Below are 21,281 nucleotides of genomic sequence, written 5' to 3'. Positions count from 1 at the left end.
CTTCCGGTAAGAACAGAAGTGTACCTTCCTTCATTCTCTTCCGACATATATTGAATATATTCAGTTTAGTTTAACTCGTTGGTTTCCTATGAAAATAAGATGACAAAATATAGAACATCTTCTGCGTATTTAATGCATTAAAAAATAGTTTTTCAAAGTGGCACTTTTGCAGAATTTATAGCGGAACTTTCGAAGTAGCCCTGTTTTTCCCGGGAAGAATTTGATGCGTACGCTACCTCACTAATGCTGATGCCAGCTTGTATGATTGGAGTTGTCAGCTGGTGTGAATACAGGACGGTATGCTGGTTTTTCACTTATTTAATGTTAAATAACGTTAGCTACTCTATTATTTAATGTTATTATGATCATTTTATCATTTAGGTATTTATTATCTGATGATTAGCTCTACCTCGTTAGCTGCGGTGTGTTCCCATATGGGAGGAGGAAGGAGATACAGTAATGCCAGAGCAGACACAAATCTTAGTAATTCTGTTAATTTCATTTATTACATCTACCCTACCTATTTTACAAGTGCAATTACCTCTGTTTACATTACATCTATTTTTATATTTTATACTTCTAGTGTAACACTTTATGACAATAAAGCTTTCTATTCTGTTAACCTCATACTAGATGTTACATATTTGGTTAGTATGTCAGTGCATGTCACAGCCTAAGAGACAACCACAACAACAACACATAATAGATGTAACTCACACTCTGCCTTTTATTTACTCCTCTACTTCATGGGTTTTTTTGTTGTTGTTTTTTTTGTTGTTTTTTACATTTATCCTTTGATATTGCAATATATTGTTATTAATTGTTTTTTATTTGTTTGTTTGTTTGTTTTATTGACACAACAAACATTAATCACTTATTTTTTTGTTTTCTTCACATTTACATGCATGTTCTTTTTAAATATCAATATATTGTAATTTGCTTAATGAATTGTATATATATATATATATATATATATATATGTATATATGTTTTTGTTTTTGTTTTTATTTTGTTCTTTTTTAATTTTTATTTATTATTGAATTGAATATTAATTACTTTTAACATCTGTATTACTATTACCTGGACAGTGTGGAGAAAATGACAGACTGTCAGGTTGCCGAGGAAGGAGCCAAGAGTCCTATGGGGCTCTACGAGAAACTGACAGCACAAGGAGATGAAGTCAGGGTCTTGAAAACGGCTAAAGCAGAAAAAGTAAGTGCTTATAAACAACTAGGTAAAACAGTGATTTGACTTTTTGGTTTAGTTGTTAAAAAAACATTCCTCACCTACTGCCAGTGGTCTAGCCTTACAGATAGTTTTGGTTTTAATTTTGGTTTTGTACTTTATTTTTTCCCTTTTTTCAAGGTTGTTTTCATATATGCAATTTACAGTTCGTAATTACAATAGTTTATAAACCAATTTTCAAAGTAGTTGAGCTTATAGACAAAGTCATTAAGTGCACTACAGAAAACAACTTCAACATTCAAAATTGAAATAAAATTAAGAAAATAAATAATAATAATAATAATAATAATAAAAAAAAGAAAGAATAGAATAAAAAAATAAAAACAAAAAACACACAGGCTGCTTTTATCTGTGTGTGTTATCTGACAGACCGTGTTTGGGTTCCTCAGGCTGAAATTGATGCTGCTGTCCAGTTGCTGCTAAAGTTGAAAGTAGACTACAAACAGGTGACGGGTCAAGATTACAAAGCAGGCTGTCCGCCCTCTGAAAACTCTGTTGCCCCCGACAACGGGCCAGCAGTAGATGGAGCTGATAATGAAGACACGGTCGACCCATGGAACGTTTCCACCAGCAATGCCAAGGGAGTGGATTACGACAAACTCATAGGTACGATTCAAATGAGCTTCAAGCGTGGTCTTCACTCAAAGAGCTGAAATTCAATGAAAACATATATTTTTAGTTTTTAACTTGATTGAAGTATGAATATCAGTGATGTATTTCCAACCATGGGGTAATTTAAGGTCATGTGATTTAAGATAAACATTGTGTCGTGTCTTTCCTTAGTGAGGTTTGGCAGCAGTAAAATTGACACGGAGCTGGTGGACAGAATAGAAAAAGTATCGGGACAGAAGCCTCACCGCTTTCTACGAAGAGGAATCTTCTTCTCACACAGGTCAGCATTTTAGAAACTGAAATTGTTTCCATCAGTGTCACCTCTTTTCCTAATTCCTGACTTCCAGTATATGGGAGTTTCACAAGTTATTGTGTGGTGCGTCATCTATAGTCAATCAGAAATTCTCCAGTGCCAGCATAAAAATGACACTGGAAGTGACACTGGAAGTCAGGAATTCTGTAAGTCAGAATTCCTGACTTCCAATGTATGGGTGTTTCACAAGTTATTGTGTGGTGCGTCATCTATAGTCATTCAGAAATTCTCCAGTGTCAGCATAAAAATATCCACTCTGAACCTTTTACTTTTCATTCAGATTTTCCTACTAAGTAAAACTGAAGGTGATGAGAGTTCACGGGGCAATGACACATCAATAAATCACTTTTCCTCTTATCGCTGTTTCCGGCAGAGATATGCATCAGGTACTGGATGCGTATGAGAAGCACAAGTCCTTCTACCTTTACACTGGCAGAGGTCCATCCTCACAGGCCATGCACATGGGTCACCTCATCCCCTTCATCTTCACCAAGTGAGTCTGTATAATGTATTAATACCAAAGAGCTGTCTAACTAAAAGCAGGTTTAAGAGTTAAATCAGCAAGGCAACATCTCAAATTAGGAGAATTAAGTTGGAACCGAAACCTACTTCCGTGTTGCAGATGGTTGCAGGATGTGTTTGACATTCCCCTGGTGATCCAGTTGACGGATGACGAGAAGTACCTGTGGAAGGATCTATCGCTAGAGGACTGCCATCGCTTCGCTGTGGAAAATGCCAAGGACATCATTGCCTGTGGTTTTGATGTCAACAAAACCTTCATCTTCTCTGACCTCGACTACATGGGGTAAAATATGACAAAAACGATCTATCAGGCAGTGATGCATAGAGGCCCTGTCATATTTATTAAGGAAAATTCACCCTTATTTGTTCACATAATAGCATAGTATTATTTTAGTCAGAGTTGTTTTGTTTTTTAATGTGTTAATTTCTATTTATTTTCTGCAGTGCGTGCCCTGAATTCTACAGAAATGTGGTAAAGGTCCAGAAGCATGTGACATTCAACCAGGTCAAAGGCATCTTTGGCTTTACAGACAGTGACTGCATTGGTGAGACAACTTATGACTAAGACATATGTAATGATTCAAAAATAAATCATTCAATCATTCTTTGATTGCTCTCATAGTCAGACCAGCAGCTGAAAAGGTTTACATATTTATGTACAAAATGTGTTAGTGTAATCCTGTCTTTGTGGGGGGGGGGTTTACATTATTTCCTGATCCTGAAGTGTAATTATGTGAATACCTTATTGGTTCTTCATGGTGTTTATTATTTTCTATCCATCCAGGAAAGATCAGCTTCCCAGCCATCCAGGCAGCCCCGTCCTTTAGCAGCTCTTTCCCACAGATCTTCAAGGGCAGAAAGGACATACAGTGTCTCATCCCCTGCGCCATAGACCAGGTCAGGACGGCATTACAGTAATAGCTCACAATACTACATACCAGAGTCATATATCACAATGAGGTGTGTTTGTATCCTCTCGTTCATCCAGGACCCCTACTTCAGGATGACCCGTGACGTAGCTCCGAGGATCGGCTACACCAAACCAGCCCTGCTGCACTCCACCTTCTTCCCGGCCCTGCAGGGAGCGCAGACCAAGATGAGCGCCAGTGAAGCCAACTCCTCCATCTTCCTCACTGACACAGCCAAGCAGATCAAAAACAAGGTGCCGCTATTACTAGTTATCACTAGTCAGATCGATATTGCCTATGATTGCTGACTGACCCGTGTAACCATCACTCACAGATCAACAAACATGCATTTTCGGGAGGAAAAGACACAGTGGAAGAGCACAGGGAGTTGGGTGGAAACCCAGACGTAGACGTCTCCTTCATGTACTTGAGCTTCTTCCTGGAGGATGATGAACAGCTGGAGAAGATCAGACAGGTGAGGGTGTGGAGAACGGGGAAAACAAATGATATCTTTCAAACGTTATTTCTTTTGTTAATCACGCTCTTTCCTTTGTTCTGTTTTCCTTATTCTCTCTACGACTTTGTCTCTCATTCTGCTTTCTGTATCTTCCCCTTGTGCTCTGTTTATCATTCTTCTCTGCTCCCTCCTGCTGCTCTTCAACTCCCTTTTTCCCACTCCCACAATCTCCTCTCTACAGGATTACGCAAGTGGAGCTCTCCTAACGGGAGAACTAAAGAAGCTTTTGATTGAGACTCTGCAGCCAATGATTGCACAGCATCAAGAGAAACGCAAACAAGTCACAGACGACACGGTCAAGGAGTTCATGACACCCAGGCCTTTAAATTTTAACTTATAGCCTGCTTGAGCAACTGAGATGTCGAGGTATATCATGTCACTAATCTCAGTTCCAGAGCAAATAATTAATCTTTTTTTTTTTTTTTAAGATTATTGTAATATGTAACGGGAAGATTTTCTCATACAGTTTGCATCAGGACTGGAGAAACATGTAAATCACCGGAGCAATGGTGTGCTTCTCTGTGTCAAACTAAGCATGGCATTGCCCTCGCCTTCATGCTAATTGTCATGCTACTTGTTAACTTCACTCTGCACCAAATGTACACATGCATCTTCATGAAGTGTTTGCGTTTGCAGCGCTGCAAAGTTCAGGATAAATGACAATTAAAGGGGAGAACAAATATACATTGTTGTAAAATCTGCTTACAACACAGCTTTGAAAAATGTTGGTTAAGAAGTCTTGTATTACTTGGGGGTTATATATGTATATGGGGTTTAGAGATAGGTGAAGTATGATAATAGGAGATATGTTATAAGAATCTCTGAAGAGTTTGAACACATACCAATAAGGAGGCTATCAGTGTCTTACTCAAAGGAACTAAAGCAAATGTTTGTGTTATCAGCAAAAGGGAGTTAAGGTTACTCTTTCTCTAAGCATGTGAAGAGGTTTCACTCGTGCCCTGATCTCTAAATAGATTCTGCATCTACATGTAGACTCGCATGCTTATCTGTCATCAGACCAGAAGCTGGTGGGTTCAGAGATTGCTTATGCTCAGACTAAAAATTAAACTGTACTTGAACAACCAAAAACATATCCTTTGAAAACACTTGTGGGAAAAGTGTCCATTTGTACCATAATATCACACAAATCAATATTGACATTTTTGTGACATACATACAGTAAAGGCCTTTTTCACAACAGACATTTTGACATGTTAGAGTAAATACAGAATTAATGATATCTGAATTCCATTTAAGCGCATCAGTTTCAGGACCCTGGTATTGTTCATGCTGGCTCACTGTCACAGCTTACTGGGACACTTGTGCTTTTTTTGTGCTATGCCAAGTCAAAAGGATTGCTGTGAAACAGGCCTGTTGTCATACACGTAGAAATGATTTGAACAATGAATGAATATTACATTGCATGTTCCATGATATTATGTTCCTTTAAATTCTTTGATCCAAATGTAATTATATTTGTAATTTAAGATAAAACAGATGCGTCTGAGAGCAAAGGACACAGTGTTAATTATTTACATAACCTTTAAAAAAATAATGATTAAGAAAACAAACCTGTTTATGAGTACAGCATGTTGTTATTGGCTGCCTGACTCAGGAAGGGTTCTCAAGAAAGCCAGTAATCCTATCAATTTTGTCACTGTTTAAACACTCAGAGGGAAGTGGTTCAGGTGTTCTCTGCAAAAAAAAAAAGAATAAATGATTCATTCTATTTGACCACTGACATCATTCGCATAATTAATAGTATTAATAATAATTAATATGTCCAGCGCAATGTTACTGCAACCCCAACGTCTATTTCAGATTGTTCAGTACTGATACAGTATAATGAAGTGAAAAGAATGTGATGTTTTACTGGAGGGACAACTCCCTAAATATTCACAATTCGAACACATTACTACTAAAAAATGTTGTCTTGCTGATGTTTTATATCACTTTAAACTGGTACCAAAGGTACCTGAAGACCACTGCAGAAACAAACACTGTCAGCACCTGTTGTAAACTCCACAGAATATGTTCTATTTGAAACTATTTGCTTACTTATATACATTATGGGCAAATATTAAATATCAGTGGTATAGTATGTAGACAAACACCTGTGCAACTTCTCCAGTCAGGTGATTAATCGCATGATTGTCCATAGTTAATCGCGATTACTTGCAAATTAATCTAAATTTTTTTTTATCTGTTCAAAATTTACCTTTAAAGAGAGATTTGTTAAGTATTTAACACGGTTATCAACATAAGAGTGAGCAAATATTCTGCTTTATGCAAATGTATGTGTATATTTATTATTGGAAATCAACTAACACCACAAACCAATGACAAATATTGTCCAGAAACCCTCACAGGTACTGTATTTAGCATAAACAAATGTGCTCAAATCATAACATGGCAAACTCAAGCCCAACTGGCAACAACAGCTGTCAGTGTGCTGACTTGACTATGACTTGCCCCAAACTGCATGTGATTATCATAAAGTGGGCATGTCTGTCAAGGGGAGACTCGTGTGTACCCATAGAAGCCATTTTCATTCACATATCTTGAGGTCAGAGGTCAAGGGACCCCTTTGAAAATGGCCTTGCCAGTTTTTCCTCGCCAAAATGTTGTATTAGTTTGGAGCGTTATTTAACCTCCTTCACTTTTAAATTAACTACAGTTGTCAAACACAATGTAAAGCACAAACATTGGCTTCCAACATCTAGTGGAGTAGAAAAGTAGCATAAAATTGACATACAAGTAGAGTACAATTACTGCAAAATTGTACAGTACTTGAGTAAATGTACTTAGTTACTTTCCAGCACTGTAGTTGCAGCAGGGCTGTTTGTGCATTGTGGTGAAACTGCACAGCTGTATACTGCACGCAGCTCCTTAACCTTCCTGTTGTCTTCGGGTCAAATTTGAGACTTTTTCAAACTTCATTATATCATAAATATGAATGTCTTTCACCTAATTTCCCCCAAATTACATGGATGGTTCCCTTATGGTTGGACTGGCGACCTGTCCAGGGTGTACCCCGCCTTCGCCCAATGTCGGCTGGGATCGGCTCCAGCCCCCCCGCGACCCCTAACGGGATAAGCGGTTGCAGATGGATGGATGATGGATGGATGGATGGTTCCCTTATGGTCTTTGGAAACTGTCACACTGTCATTAAACATTTTTTTATATTATAATATTTGTAATATTCTGACTAAACGTTGACATTCACCGGTCTGTGATAATCCATCAACATTATTCCTCCAATTTTGAGTATAGTCTAAATAATTCATAATTTCTGCATTTTTTCCCTAAAAAATGAGGTTTAATTTCATATAAATGAGGTTTATTAACCATGAATTCCAAAAAAAAAAAGTGTAAAACTTGTGGTAATGAGTTGGAATGAAGTTGGCCAAAAAGGTATAATACAGAATTGGGTGATAATTTTTAATGTATGCTTTAAAAACAGTCAAACCAGACCAAAAGTTGCATGGTCGACGGGAAGACAACAGGAGGGTTAATCACTGTGTGACACATGATGATGATGATGATGATGATGACTATAGCACCATCATGATGACCTGTTGGGTATTTTGACTGTGCAGTGGAGGATCAGCAGCAAACGCTCCTCTGCGGCTCAGCCAATGGCAGCGAGGGGCGTTCAGTTACCCGCTGGGGGAGTTGTCTACCTCCAAGTCATCCGATTGGGCTGCTCTTAAAAAGAAAAAAAAAAAAGGCAAACACGCTTCTACTTTGAACCTCTTCCTCCTCCTCCTCCTCCTCCTCCTCAGGGTCAGAAATAGAAAAGGTTTGGCAGTAAGAGGGCACTTTCTAGTAGTGAAGCGTGTGAGGACACATCAGCATCCGGGTCCTTTTCTCATTAGCATTAGCTCAGCATCAGCAGCCAGCCTTAAGAGGATACTTGCTTTAGCTTTAGAGCTAAACATCTTGACTGAAGCTGAAGTTTGTGAATAACATATTGATAACAAAGTACCCGCTAACTTGTTTGCTTGACACGTTTCACCAGTTAGATTGTTTTAAAGGGGAATGGCATTGGACTTCGCTGCGGGCTGCATAGGAGGTAAGTTCACCAGCCACGTTAACAAGTTGGAGCTAGCATTTTTTCCATCGTTAAGAAACACGTGGACAACTTAAACTGTAAAGCACGTGATTTCCACGTCTGACAAAACGTTAAAAACAAACTATAATGACAGATTAGACACTAAAAATCCGTTTTTTTTCCATTTGTCTAGTTAAATATATGTGGAAATATCCTGGATGTAATGTAAAAGTAGTGATTACATTCAATACCTGTAACTCAGAACACAGGGAGTGGTATTAATGTGTGTTGTCATCTTGTCTTTCATGCAATAGCTTGTTATGTGTGAATTAAACTTGCACACGCCCAGCTAAAATGGAAAAGTTTTGTTTAACAGTGTGTCAAGGTGTCTTATCTTTCCATCTTCTCCCATGATAGTTCATCATCATGCATTGTGAAATAACCCCTCTAACCATTCCTGGTTAAGGCGTAACCCTCTGCCTGAAGTTCACTTTCAGACTTCCTGTTTGAATGGAGGTAGTTCAAATCCAGTAAATCAACCCCCTTAAAGCCTTGGGAAGCTTGTCAGCTGTTGTGTCTTTGCACAAGGTCTTCCTAAACTACCCCCACATAGTCTCACGTTAGAGCCCTGCTGAGATAAAGAGTTTTGTGCAGAGAGCCAGGTGTAAGTTGGAGTATTAGGGCCACATTGAGGGGCAGATTTTGAGAGTCATAATACTACGAGAAAAAAAAGTCTTAATTTAATGAGAATAAAGTCATAATATTCCAAGAATAAATTCATAATTTTACAAGAAAGAAGTTGTAATATTTCTATAATAAAGTCATAAATTTATGAGAAAAAAGTCGTGATTTAATGAGAATAAAGTCATACTATTTCAAGAAAAAAAAGTTGTAATATTACGAGAATAAAGTCATAACTTTACAAGAAAAAAGTTGTGATAGTCCAAGAATAAAGTCATAACTTTATGAGAAAAAAAAGTTGTAATATTACGAGAATAAATTCATAACTTTACAAGAAAAAAGTTGTAATATTTCTATAATAAAGTCATACATTTATGAGAAAAAAAGTCGTGATTTAATGAGAATAAAGTCATACTATTTCAAGAAAAAAAAGTTGTAATATTACGAGAATAAAGTCATAACTTTACAAGAAAGAAGTTGTAATATTTCTATAATAAAGTCATAAATTTATGAGAAAAAAGTCGTGATTTAATGAGAGTAAAGTCATACTATTTCAAGAAAAAAAAGTTGTAATATTACGAGAATAAAGTCATAACTTTACAAGAAAGAAGTTGTAATATTTCTATAATAAAGTCATAAATTTATGAGAAAAAGTCTTAATTTAATGAGAGTAAAGTCATACTATTTCAAGAAAAAAAAGTTGTAATATTACGAGAATAAAGTCATAACTTTACAAGAAAAAAGTTGTAATATTTCTATAATAAAGTCATACATTTATGAGAAAAAAGTCGTGATTTAATGAGTAAAGTCATACTATTTCAAGAAAAAAAGTCGTAATATTCCAAGAATAAAGTCATAACTTTACAAGAAAAAAGTTGTAATATTTCTATAATAAAGTCATACATTTATGAGAAAAAAGTCGTGATTTAATGTGAGTAAAGTCATACTATTTCAAGAAAAAAAAGTTGTAATATTACGAGAATAAAGTCATAACTTTACAAGAAAATAGTTGTGATAGTCCAAGAATAAAGTCATAACTTTATGAGAAAAAAGTCGTGATTTAATGAGAATAAAGTCATACTATTTCAAGAAAAAAAGTCGTAATATTCCAAGAATAAAGTCATAACTTTACAAGAAAGAAGTTGTAATATTTCTATAATAAAGTCATAAATTTATGAGAAAAAAGTCGTGATTTAATGAGAGTAAAGTCATACTATTTCAAGAAAAAAAAGTTGTAATATTACGAGAATAAAGTCATAACTTTACAAGAAAAAAGTTGTGATAGTCCAAGAATAAAGTCATAACTTTATGAGAAAAAAAAGTTGTAATATTACAAGAATAAAGTCATAACTTTATGAGAAAAAAGTCATATTACGAGAAAAAAGCTGTAATTTAATGAGAATAAAGTCAGAAGTTAACAAGAAAAAAAAAGTTATAATATTACGAGAATAAAGTCATAGTTTTACGAGAAAAAAGTTGTAATATTTCTATAATAAAGTCATAAATTTATGAGAAAAAAGTTGTGATTTAATGAGAATAAAGTCATACTATTTCAAGAAAAAAAGTCGTAATATTCCAAGAATAAAGTCATAACTTTACAAGAAAAAAGTTGTAATATTTCTATAATAAAGTCATACATTTATGAGAAAAAAGTCGTGATTTAATGAGAGTAAAGTCATACTATTTCAAGAAAAAAAAGTTGTAATATTACGAGAATAAAGTCATAACTTTACAAGAAAAAAGTTGTGATAGTCCAAGAATAAAGTCATAACTTTATGAGAAAAAAAAGTTGTAATATTTCTATAATAAAGTCATAAATTTATGAGAAAAAAGTCGTGATTTAATGAGAGTAAAGTCATACTATTTCAAGAAAAAAAAGTTGTAATATTACGAGAATAAAGTCATAACTTTACAAGAAAGAAGTTGTAATATTTCTATAATAAAGTCATACATTTATGAGAAAAAAGTCGTGATTTAATGAGAGTAAAGTCATACTATTTCAAGAAAAAAAAGTTGTAATATTACGAGAATAAAGTCATAACTTTACAAGAAAAAAGTTGTAATATTTCTATAATAAAGTCATACATTTATGAGAAAAAAGTCGTGATTTAATGAGAGTAAAGTCATACTATTTCAAGAAAAAAAGTTGTAATATTACGAGAATAAAGTCATAACTTTACAAGAAAAAAGTTGTAATATTTCTATAATAAAGTCATACATTTATGAGAAAAAAGTCGTGATTTAATGAGAATAAAGTCATACTATTTCAAGAAAAAATGTCATAATATTCCAAGAATAAATTCATAACTTTACAAGAAAAAAGTTGTGATAGTCCAAGAATAAAGTCATAACTTTATGAGAAAAAAAAGTTGTAATATTACGAGAATAAAGTCATAACTTTACAGGAAAAAAGTTGTAATATTTCTATAATAAAGTCATACATTTATGAGAAAAAAGTCGTGATTTAATGAGAGTAAAGTCATACTATTTCAAGAAAAAAAGTCGTAATATTCCAAGAATAAAGTCATAACTTTACAAGAAAAAAGTTGTAATATTTCTATAATAAAGTCATAAATTTATGAGAAAAAAGTCGTGATTTAATGAGAGTAAAGTCATACTATTTCAAGAAAAAAAGTCGTAATATTCCAAGAATAAAGTCATAACTTTACAAGAAAAAAGTTGTAATATTTCTATAATAAAGTCATAAATTTATGAGAAAAAAGTCGTGATTTAATGAGAGTAAAGTCATACTATTTCAAGAAAAAAAAGTTGTAATATTACGAGAATAAAGTCATAACTTTACAAGAAAGAAGTTGTAATATTTCTATAATAAAGTCATAAATTTATGAGAAAAAGTCTTAATTTAATGAGAGTAAAGTCATACTATTTCAAGAAAAAAAAGTTGTAATATTACGAGAATAAAGTCATAACTTTACAAGAAAAAAGTTGTAATATTTCTATAATAAAGTCATACATTTATGAGAAAAAAGTCGTGATTTAATGAGTAAAGTCATACTATTTCAAGAAAAAAAGTCGTAATATTCCAAGAATAAAGTCATAACTTTACAAGAAAAAAGTTGTAATATTTCTATAATAAAGTCATACATTTATGAGAAAAAAGTCGTGATTTAATGTGAGTAAAGTCATACTATTTCAAGAAAAAAAAGTTGTAATATTACGAGAATAAAGTCATAACTTTACAAGAAAATAGTTGTGATAGTCCAAGAATAAAGTCATAACTTTATGAGAAAAAAGTCGTGATTTAATGAGAATAAAGTCATACTATTTCAAGAAAAAAAGTCGTAATATTCCAAGAATAAAGTCATAACTTTACAAGAAAGAAGTTGTAATATTTCTATAATAAAGTCATAAATTTATGAGAAAAAAGTCGTGATTTAATGAGAGTAAAGTCATACTATTTCAAGAAAAAAAAGTTGTAATATTACGAGAATAAAGTCATAACTTTACAAGAAAAAAGTTGTGATAGTCCAAGAATAAAGTCATAACTTTATGAGAAAAAAAAGTTGTAATATTACAAGAATAAAGTCATAACTTTATGAGAAAAAAGTCATATTACGAGAAAAAAGCTGTAATTTAATGAGAATAAAGTCAGAAGTTAACAAGAAAAAAAAAGTTATAATATTACGAGAATAAAGTCATAGTTTTACGAGAAAAAAGTTGTAATATTTCTATAATAAAGTCATAAATTTATGAGAAAAAAGTTGTGATTTAATGAGAATAAAGTCATACTATTTCAAGAAAAAAAGTCGTAATATTCCAAGAATAAAGTCATAACTTTACAAGAAAAAAGTTGTAATATTTCTATAATAAAGTCATACATTTATGAGAAAAAAGTCGTGATTTAATGAGAGTAAAGTCATACTATTTCAAGAAAAAAAAGTTGTAATATTACGAGAATAAAGTCATAACTTTACAAGAAAAAAGTTGTGATAGTCCAAGAATAAAGTCATAACTTTATGAGAAAAAAAAGTTGTAATATTTCTATAATAAAGTCATAAATTTATGAGAAAAAAGTCGTGATTTAATGAGAGTAAAGTCATACTATTTCAAGAAAAAAAAGTTGTAATATTACGAGAATAAAGTCATAACTTTACAAGAAAAAAGTTGTAATATTTCTATAATAAAGTCATAAATTTATGAGAAAAAAGTCGTGATTTAATGAGAGTAAAGTCATACTATTTCAAGAAAAAAAAGTTGTAATATTACGAGAATAAAGTCATAACTTTACAAGAAAAAAGTTGTAATATTTCTATAATAAAGTCATAAATTTATGAGAAAAAAGTCGTGATTTAATGAGAGTAAAGTCATACTATTTCAAGAAAAAAAGTCGTAATATTACGAGAATAAAGTCATAACTTTACAAGAAAAAAGTTGTAATATTTCTATAATAAAGTCATAAATTTATGAGAAAAAAGTCGTGATTTAATGAGAGTAAAGTCATACTATTTCAAGAAAAAAAAGTTGTAATATTACGAGAATAAAGTCATAACTTTACAAGAAAGAAGTTGTAATATTTCTATAATAAAGTCATAAATTTATGAGAAAAAAGTCGTGATTTAATGAGAGTAAAGTCATACTATTTCAAGAAAAAAAAGTTGTAATATTACGAGAATAAAGTCATAACTTTACAAGAAAAAAGTTGTAATATTTCTATAATAAAGTCATAAATATGAGAAAAAAGTCGTGATTTAATGAGAATAAAGTCATACTATTTCAAGAAAAAAAGTCGTAATATTACGAGAATAAAGTCATAACTTTACAAGAAAAAAGTTGTGATAGTCCAAGAATAAAGTCATAACTTTATGAGAAAAAAAAGTTGTAATATTACAAGAATAAAGTCATAACTTTATGAGAAAAAAAAGTTGTAATATTACAAGAATAAAGTCATAACTTTATGAGAAAAAAAAGTTGTAATATTACAAGAATAAAGTCAGAACTTTATGAGAAAAAAAAGTTGTAATATTACAAGAATAAAGTCAGAACTTTATGAGAAAAGTCATATTACGAGAAAAAAGCTGTAATTTAATGAGAATAAAGTCAGAAGTTAACAAGAAAAAAAAAGTTGTAATATTACGAGAATAAAGTCATAGCTTTACGAGAAAAAAACTACTTTATAATATTATGATTTTATTTTCATAATATTCTAACTTTTTTTCTCCCAAACTTCTGACATTATTTTCATAATATTACGACTTTTTTCACGTAAACTTCTGACTTTATTGTCATATTACAATTTTTTTCTTGTAAACCTATGACTTTATTCTCATAATATTATGACTTTATTCTCAAAATCTCAGATTTTTTTTTTTCCTCAATGTGGCCCTAATATTCCATCGCAAAGTTGTTGTCTTTAGTAATTCATGTCTAGATAAATATAGCCTGATTTGTGCTCTTCATGGTCAGGGATATATTCCCCTAAAGCTACTTTGGATTCATTCCAACACTGCTATAGACTCTTTTGTTATTCATTCACTGATGCATACATGCCAAAGTCTGTCCCAATTCGTAATAACAGGAGGTGCATGTATAATTTGTAAGCATAAATTCAAAACAATTAGATGTTGCCTTACACTTAAAACAATGATCCCAGTCACTTCCACACAGTGAGGCATACAGTTTATTAATTAAACAATGGTATCGCATCGGTATTCAGAATTGGCTGATACCCAAAGCCCAGGTATCGGTATCGCTATCGGTATTGGAACTAAAAAAGTCAGATCTGTGCATCCTTAATTGAAAAGCCTTTTGTATCCCACTGTTTATACTCAACATTACTATATGGGTAATGATGTGTGCATTAAGTTGTCAGGTCATGGTCAAAGTGTATTACATTTGAAGGTTAAATGCCTCTGATGATTGAGTACCTCTTGGCCAACGGGTCCTAATATGACACGTTGTTGTATAATGGATCTTTGGCTCAGTCATGTCAAGGACAGGCCGCCGTCAAGCTTTCGTCACAGCCAGGGTACAGTGCAGTGACCAGCTGATTACTGCGCTTAGTCTCAGGGGAACGGGTTGTTTGATGTCCACCCAGATGAGCCACTTGATTATAAGCCATTAATTTGATTTCTATATCATAATTAGTATTTTCTAATGAGATTTTAAATCATGTTTTCCAGGTGCTGCTGGTGTTTTGGTCGGACATCCATTTGACACTGTGAAGGTGGGTGTCTGTTCCATCGTCACTCATTATTTACTCATGTTAGGCAATGGCATGATCCGATCCAGTACTTTGCTGTTAAAGTGTTGTAAGTCTGTTGAATTTTAACCCAGATAATCTGAAGTTGCATAGTCAGCCAACACTAGGGCCGAGATAATTGAGCAAGAGGATTGGGATATTGATTACTGTATTATTATTATTAATAATAAAGACATACTTTTGTTTTAACTAAGGATGCACCGATACCGGGCGCCACGTTGATCGCTCATCATTTGCAAAAAGTTGAGGTCTAGGCTACTTTATGCAAATCACGGGCGTCCGACTCGACTCGCCGCCTCTGGAAACTCCCGAGAAACTTTTAAACTAACCGTTGTCGATCTAAAATAAAGGACAGATTCAGCGACTGCATGGCTTATTTCTCCTCGCATAAAATGTTTTCAGAAACACATTTCAGTGAACTATTTTTGTGATATAAGAGAAGAAAGTTTCCAAACGAGCCACCATGTTGGTTCGAGTTTGAAAGCTGGGAGCAGCAGCGCAAGAGGGAAAGCGTTTGTCCAATCAGGTGTCTTGAGTCTAGTGGCAGCCAATCAAGCGTCCAATGCTGGGAAGCGAGGCGATCCCTCGCGCTAAAAAACGCCCCTGTGGACATGTACCACAACACATACAAGAATGATCCCAGTCTCTTCCACACAGTGAGACATACACCTTATTAATTAAACGCTCATATCGGATCGGTACTCGGTATTGGCCGATACCTAAAGCCCAGGTATCGCTATCGGATCGGTGCATCTCTAGTTTGAACTCATGCAGATCATGTTTTATGTTGTGTATTTCTTTAATTCTAAACAGATCTTTATTCACATGCCACGACGTCCCCCTTAAATGTCAGTATTTGTCAGCAACCAAGCACTATGTACAGTATGTAAAGTATTGTTCTGAACTTCAGTGTACATTGAAAGTTCAGAAGAAGGACACTCACTTTCAGAGTCTATTTAGGGACATTGGCTTCAGTTACTGGCTTTTGTCTGATAAACTCTATAATCATAGTTTTCAACTAACCGTACAGTCACATGAAGTATTGTTATCACTATAGTTAGTGGACTTGTCTATGCAGTACTCCTTTTGGCTTACTCGTTAAAGTCCAAATTGAATGGTGTTTTTCTGACCTTTCTGATTTCTGTAAATGATTCCAAACACTAACTTTGTTTGCAATGATTAAATTGCCGTCATAAATCATTCACTTAATTTGTTTGAAAAGGCAAGGAAGTTTGAAATAGCCTTTAGCACACAATTGTTTGAAGTTGCCTCTAAAGTGGATGCATACAGAGATAGTTCATGGTTTGGTTGTAGCTCTTTTGTACCTTGCTTTTAATGTCATTTCTCCCTGAGTTGGTGTTTTTTGGGGGGGGGGCTTTAACAGCAACAGTGTCACTGTGTTGTAGATGAGAGAGAGAAATAAACAACCTCTCCATGGAAATGTGACCTATAGTAAGTATGGTCAAGGTTTTTTTTTTTCCCTCTCACCCAATGTCTTGTCTTGAGCTATAAAAATAAAAAAGCACAGAAGACATTTCGTTTTTTATACAACTTCATTCTCGGTTAATTTTTTCTCCCCCCTAAGCATATATATATTTTCTTTCCCTGAAAAGAACCATTTCAAAGCTCTGCCTGCTTCTTTCCCTTTTAAACCTGTATTACAATATGTGGTTTTGTAGTCGTTGTGGCCCTGTTGTTGGCCTCATCACTCTGTCATACGACTCTAACGTGAAGTCCGTCATCCACAGGTGAGACTTCAGGTTCAAAATGTGGACAAACCTCTGTACCGTGGGACATATCACTGCTTCCAGTCGATCGCACGCCAGGAGTCGGTAAGATTGTTGTAAATACCTCTTAATTTTTTCCTCATAGAAATAGAATAGGAGTAGAATGGACATTCCACTGTGGTCATTTGACTAGTACAAAAGAAGATGGCGATTGTTGTTATGGCGACAACACACGTCAGTAAAGTGCCCGAATCAACTTGTTAAAGCCAATTCATACTACTTTCTTTCTTACATACTTGTCAAAGGGACAGCCGGCATGGCGGAACTACATGCACACACGCGCACACTGTGCATTCCAGTACCCATACTACCATACTATCTAGTATGCCAGAAAAAGATTTAGTATATCCCAATACATAGTATGTCAAATGCAGTATACCAACAATATCAGGATGTGCTACTACATCCGGTACTATATTGCACTATGCAATCCAGCAATGGCTATTCTGACCCACAATCCTCCTATCCTATGAGCAAGAGGGTTAAAGTTCAAGGAGCAATGTTATGATGACGTAGTATGTCCCAATTGTATGCATACTGCATGCAACGCGAGTCCTTGACTTGCCGCAAGTCTGGAACTTGGTGCAATGGCAATAGTACACATAAAAATGGCCCGCCACTCTGACCACCCTGCTACCTTGATTTGAATGGGAATGTCCGTCCTACTCCTATTCTATTTCTATGGTGTTACTAGTTTATATATTTTCTCTCTTAGACTGCATTTAATCATATCATGGCTGTTAAATGATGTGTGAGTATTTCACCTTGTGCTGTCTACCATGCCCTCAAATTAAAGTGTCCAGTTACAGTCCCATCTCTAAACATGATCAGCCAGCATGTTCCTAACATGGGGTGAGAGGGGGAAAAGGGGTGAGAGGGGGCGGATGTGTGTCAGTTAACCAGGGTCAGTGAGGACCTTATTCCTGCATGGGCTAAATAAAGCTTTGGACATCAAGCCATGTGAGCTAAGTGGAGTATGCTTGGTCTCTGTTGGCTGTTTTCACATGGAGGTAATGGATTGTATTCCTCCTACAGTGCAATATGAAAATGTGATTTGGTTCCCAGCAGTTTGTTCCCCCACGTTCATATTTGTGGCACATAAATTTACAGAACTAAAACAATGCCTATATTTAGATTGTCCATGAAGCTGTCAGCTTTGTATGTGTGTACCTAGCAGCTTAAGCTGGCAGAGTACAGAGGGGACAGACATTTGGAATGAATTTCTTATTAATTTTAGAACATAATTTTAAGTTTTTTGAGGACACATTTGCGTTAAAACACAGCTGCTAGCTCGTCGCTGACATCGCTGCTCCTCTCTCGTTGACTTGATTGGCCACAAAATCTGTAGAGATGTTGATGCATCATGATGGTGTTCCCTCGACGGTCCCAGTAATCTGTCTTTGTGTCTGTAGATGCTCGGTCTGTACAAAGGCATCGGCTCTCCAATGATGGGCCTGACCTTCATCAACGCCATAGTTTTTGGTGTCCAGGGCAACGCCATGCGTAAGCTTGGCAGAGACACGCCTCTCAACCAGTTCCTGGCTGGCGCCTCTGCTGGAGCCATCCAGTGTGTCATTTGCTGCCCGATGGAGCTGGCGAAGACGCGCATGCAGCTGCAAGGGACGGGAGAGAAGAAGTCGAAGAGAAAGCTGTACAAGAACTCTCTGGACTGTCTGGTGAGAATCTACAACAAGGAGGGAATCCGAGGTATCAACCGCGGCATGGTGACCACCCTGCTGCGCGAGACACCTGGTTTCGGCGTGTACTTTCTCGCCTACGACATATGGACCCGTTACCTTGGCTGCGAGCCAGAGGATCCTTACATGATCCCAAAGCTGTTGTTTGCCGGCGGCATGTCCGGCATCGCTTCCTGGATCTCCACCTATCCCGTGGACGTGATCAAGTCGCGTCTTCAGGCGGACGGGGTCGGCGGCGTCAACAAGTACAGTGGCATCATGGACTGTGTCAGACAGAGCTTGAAGAAAGAGGGGTGGAGGGTGTTCACACGCGGGCTCACGTCCACTTTGCTCCGCGCTTTTCCAGTGAACGCCACCACGTTTGCCACTGTGACTCTATTTTTGTTGTACATGCGCGAGGGAGAAGAGTGTAGCATTCAGGACTCGGAGCCGCAGTCCGTCCAGCTGCAGCCTCTGCAGCCACAGACGCAGCCAACCAGCATGTGAGCATCACTACAGTCATCAGCAAATCGATATAGTATAGATGAAATTTGCAGCTTAACGCAGGTCTATGATCTGTTGACTGGTGTCCGTAACGAGAAAGGTGAACTGATCCTAGGCCAGCTGACCACATGTATTATTTAAATAATATATATTTTAAGATAAAGGCTGCACTTGTAAATATGGTATGGTTAAAAGCCCTTGGTTTTTGTACACATTTTTTTGAGTAATTTAGGAAACTTAACTGTTACAAGAGTTACTGTAACGCACAGTGACAGTTACAGATGTTCCTGAAATTTGGAGTAAAAGAAACACTTTGTCTTTAATGCTGTGTTCAGGTCATAATGGAGTATATTAAAAACCGGTCTCCACTACTAGACATGCCTAGACTTGTATTCAATGATAGTTTTTGACTACCAAAAATCGGCTGCAAAGTTTGGCATGTTTGTGAAAATGAATGTATTTTTAACTGTTCCTTTTTGCAAACTTCATTTGTGTGATTTTAAGATTGAATTTATTCATTTTGAAGCGGTTAACCAATCGATAATGTTCTCACCGTGGTGTCCAGGTCAAGACTATTTACCTCCACATAGTGCGAACACAGCATTTCAGCATGTTATCGTAATGGTTATATTTACAAAGAAAGCGTGTGTGAAAAATGTGATGCCATTTTTAATCATTTTGTTGTGGACATCGTACAGCATCCAAAGAAAGCACCTTATGGTATGATATTAAGCACACGGTTAACAAACATCTTTGTCCATCAGATTTTAAATTTCACAATAAATTGTATATTTTGTATTTACCACTAATGCAAGATGCTGTTACAGTGTCGAGCAAAGCTGATGGCTTAGTTGTTAAAAGTGGGCTTTTTAAAATCCAAAATGTATTTCTACACCTTGCGCTCCTCATTGGTAGATGTGAGGCACAATATTTAGCCGGCTCCACATCCTCCACAAGGGGGAGATTTGTTAAAGTGGCAGTAGGCGGTATATTTTTTTGGCATCATTGTGCAAAAAATCCCATAATAACCTTTCAGCATATTGTTATTCAAGTGTTCTGAGAGATACCTAAACTTCTGCACCTCATGGCTCTGTTTCAGGCTTTAAAAAATCTAGCCTGTGACAGGAGACTTTGACCAATCACAAGTCATTTTCATTGAGAGAGCGTTCCTATTGGCTGTGCTCCGGAAATGTTACCAGAAATTTTACAATGGCGTCCGCGTCACAAACTTTCTCATTTTACAGCTAAACCGTGCACTACAAGATGATTCTGAAAACATTTGAGGCGAGAAACAGGCAATAACGTAACATGATATTGATTCATATTTGATCAGCGCTGCCTAGTTTGACCGTTTGGTCAGAGTTTGCGAGCAATTGACAGCCAGCTCTTACTGCTTGTTTTCCTCCGGTCTGTAAAATCTTGCAGATGCCGTTAGGAGCACCGGAGGACAGAGGCACATGATTTTTTTTCAGGTTATCTGTTTCATGTACTACTGTCACGGTATAGCGACCGTCTTATAAAAATAACTTTTTAAAATCATATTTGCTCCAATCTTGCCTACTTCAGTTTTAATGTCAGACCAGTATTGTTCACGCTAGCCTGCGGCATCTAGAGGCAGAGGAAGTGATAGCTCCTGCAATTTTAACACTTTCAGAGAGAAATAGTAACTTGTTGTCAAGAGCTTACTATTCTGCCAAAAACAGATTTTTGTAATGTTTGCATTTGAAGTTCAAATGTTGGTCAAATGTCTCTAAATCTGACCATAAAAGATTTGTCAGTAATCTCTTGACCAACAAAATCTGGTTAAGACCCCTCTGCTTCCCTCTCAATATTAGCCAGGACCGTCATTACAGGACCGAGGGCACACAGTGTCAATGTGACCTCTGTACTTTACCCAGTTAACAGCTGCCAGAGTTCACAAATGTTTTAAATTTTTCAGGTTTAAAAAGTAAACTATAACAGGTCAAACATTGGAACTGCAGTCATGCACAAGAAATGCCTTTATAAACCTACCAGCAGGTGACATAAGTATCAAAATCGATGGAGCTATTACTTTCCTTGCACATAGATGGCGCACATCTGCAGGTGCTAAACTGCCTAAACTGCTGCTGCTGTTACTTTTCTCATCAATCAGTGGCAGATGTTAGACTGGTCTGAAACAGCTTTGGGGTTGTCCAAAGACATAATGTTGTACATACTGTGGATATGGTGTTTTTTTTTTTTTCAGTCATCCTTTACAAGG

General features: G+C 35.5%; 2 protein-coding genes across 5 annotated transcripts; both read left to right on the top strand.

Annotated features, from left to right (window-relative positions):
• Positions 1–99: 99 nt before the first annotated feature.
• LOC119474414 (tryptophan--tRNA ligase, cytoplasmic) lies at positions 100–5,851 on the top strand. Its single transcript, XM_037746440.1, has 11 exons — positions 100–297; positions 1,089–1,212; positions 1,635–1,851; positions 2,029–2,137; positions 2,544–2,663; positions 2,793–2,975; positions 3,137–3,237; positions 3,477–3,589; positions 3,681–3,854; positions 3,935–4,075; positions 4,299–5,851. The coding sequence occupies exons 2-11, from the start codon at positions 1,099–1,101 to the stop codon at positions 4,455–4,457; spliced, it is 1,431 nt and encodes a 476-aa protein (XP_037602368.1). The 5' UTR covers positions 100–297; positions 1,089–1,098; the 3' UTR covers positions 4,458–5,851.
• A 1,885-nt stretch (positions 5,852–7,736) lies between these two features.
• Positions 7,737–19,423, top strand: LOC119475040 (mitochondrial basic amino acids transporter). Of its 4 annotated transcripts, none has more exons than XM_037747496.1 (5): positions 8,109–8,192; positions 14,993–15,036; positions 15,886–16,524; positions 16,821–16,904; positions 18,272–19,423. In XM_037747496.1, exon 5 carries the CDS (start codon positions 18,272–18,274, stop codon positions 19,040–19,042), a length of 771 nt encoding a protein of 256 aa, XP_037603424.1. In that variant the 5' UTR covers positions 8,109–8,192; positions 14,993–15,036; positions 15,886–16,524; positions 16,821–16,904; the 3' UTR covers positions 19,043–19,423. The 4 variants fall into 4 exon arrangements, with proteins under 4 accessions (XP_037603422.1, XP_037603424.1, XP_037603426.1 ...); XM_037747498.1 differs by having other exon boundaries at positions 8,112–8,192; positions 16,479–16,524; XM_037747494.1 differs by lacking the exon at positions 15,886–16,524 and having other exon boundaries at positions 7,737–8,192.
• The last annotated feature ends 1,858 nt before the right edge of the window (positions 19,424–21,281 follow it).

Source organism: Sebastes umbrosus, chromosome 16 (assembly GCF_015220745.1).
Source record: "Sebastes umbrosus isolate fSebUmb1 chromosome 16, fSebUmb1.pri, whole genome shotgun sequence".
In the NCBI taxonomy this organism is placed as follows: Eukaryota; Metazoa; Chordata; class Actinopteri; order Perciformes; family Sebastidae; genus Sebastes; species Sebastes umbrosus.
The sequence above is the reverse complement of the archived record's forward strand: the minus strand, read 5'-3'. Positions and strand labels throughout refer to the sequence as shown.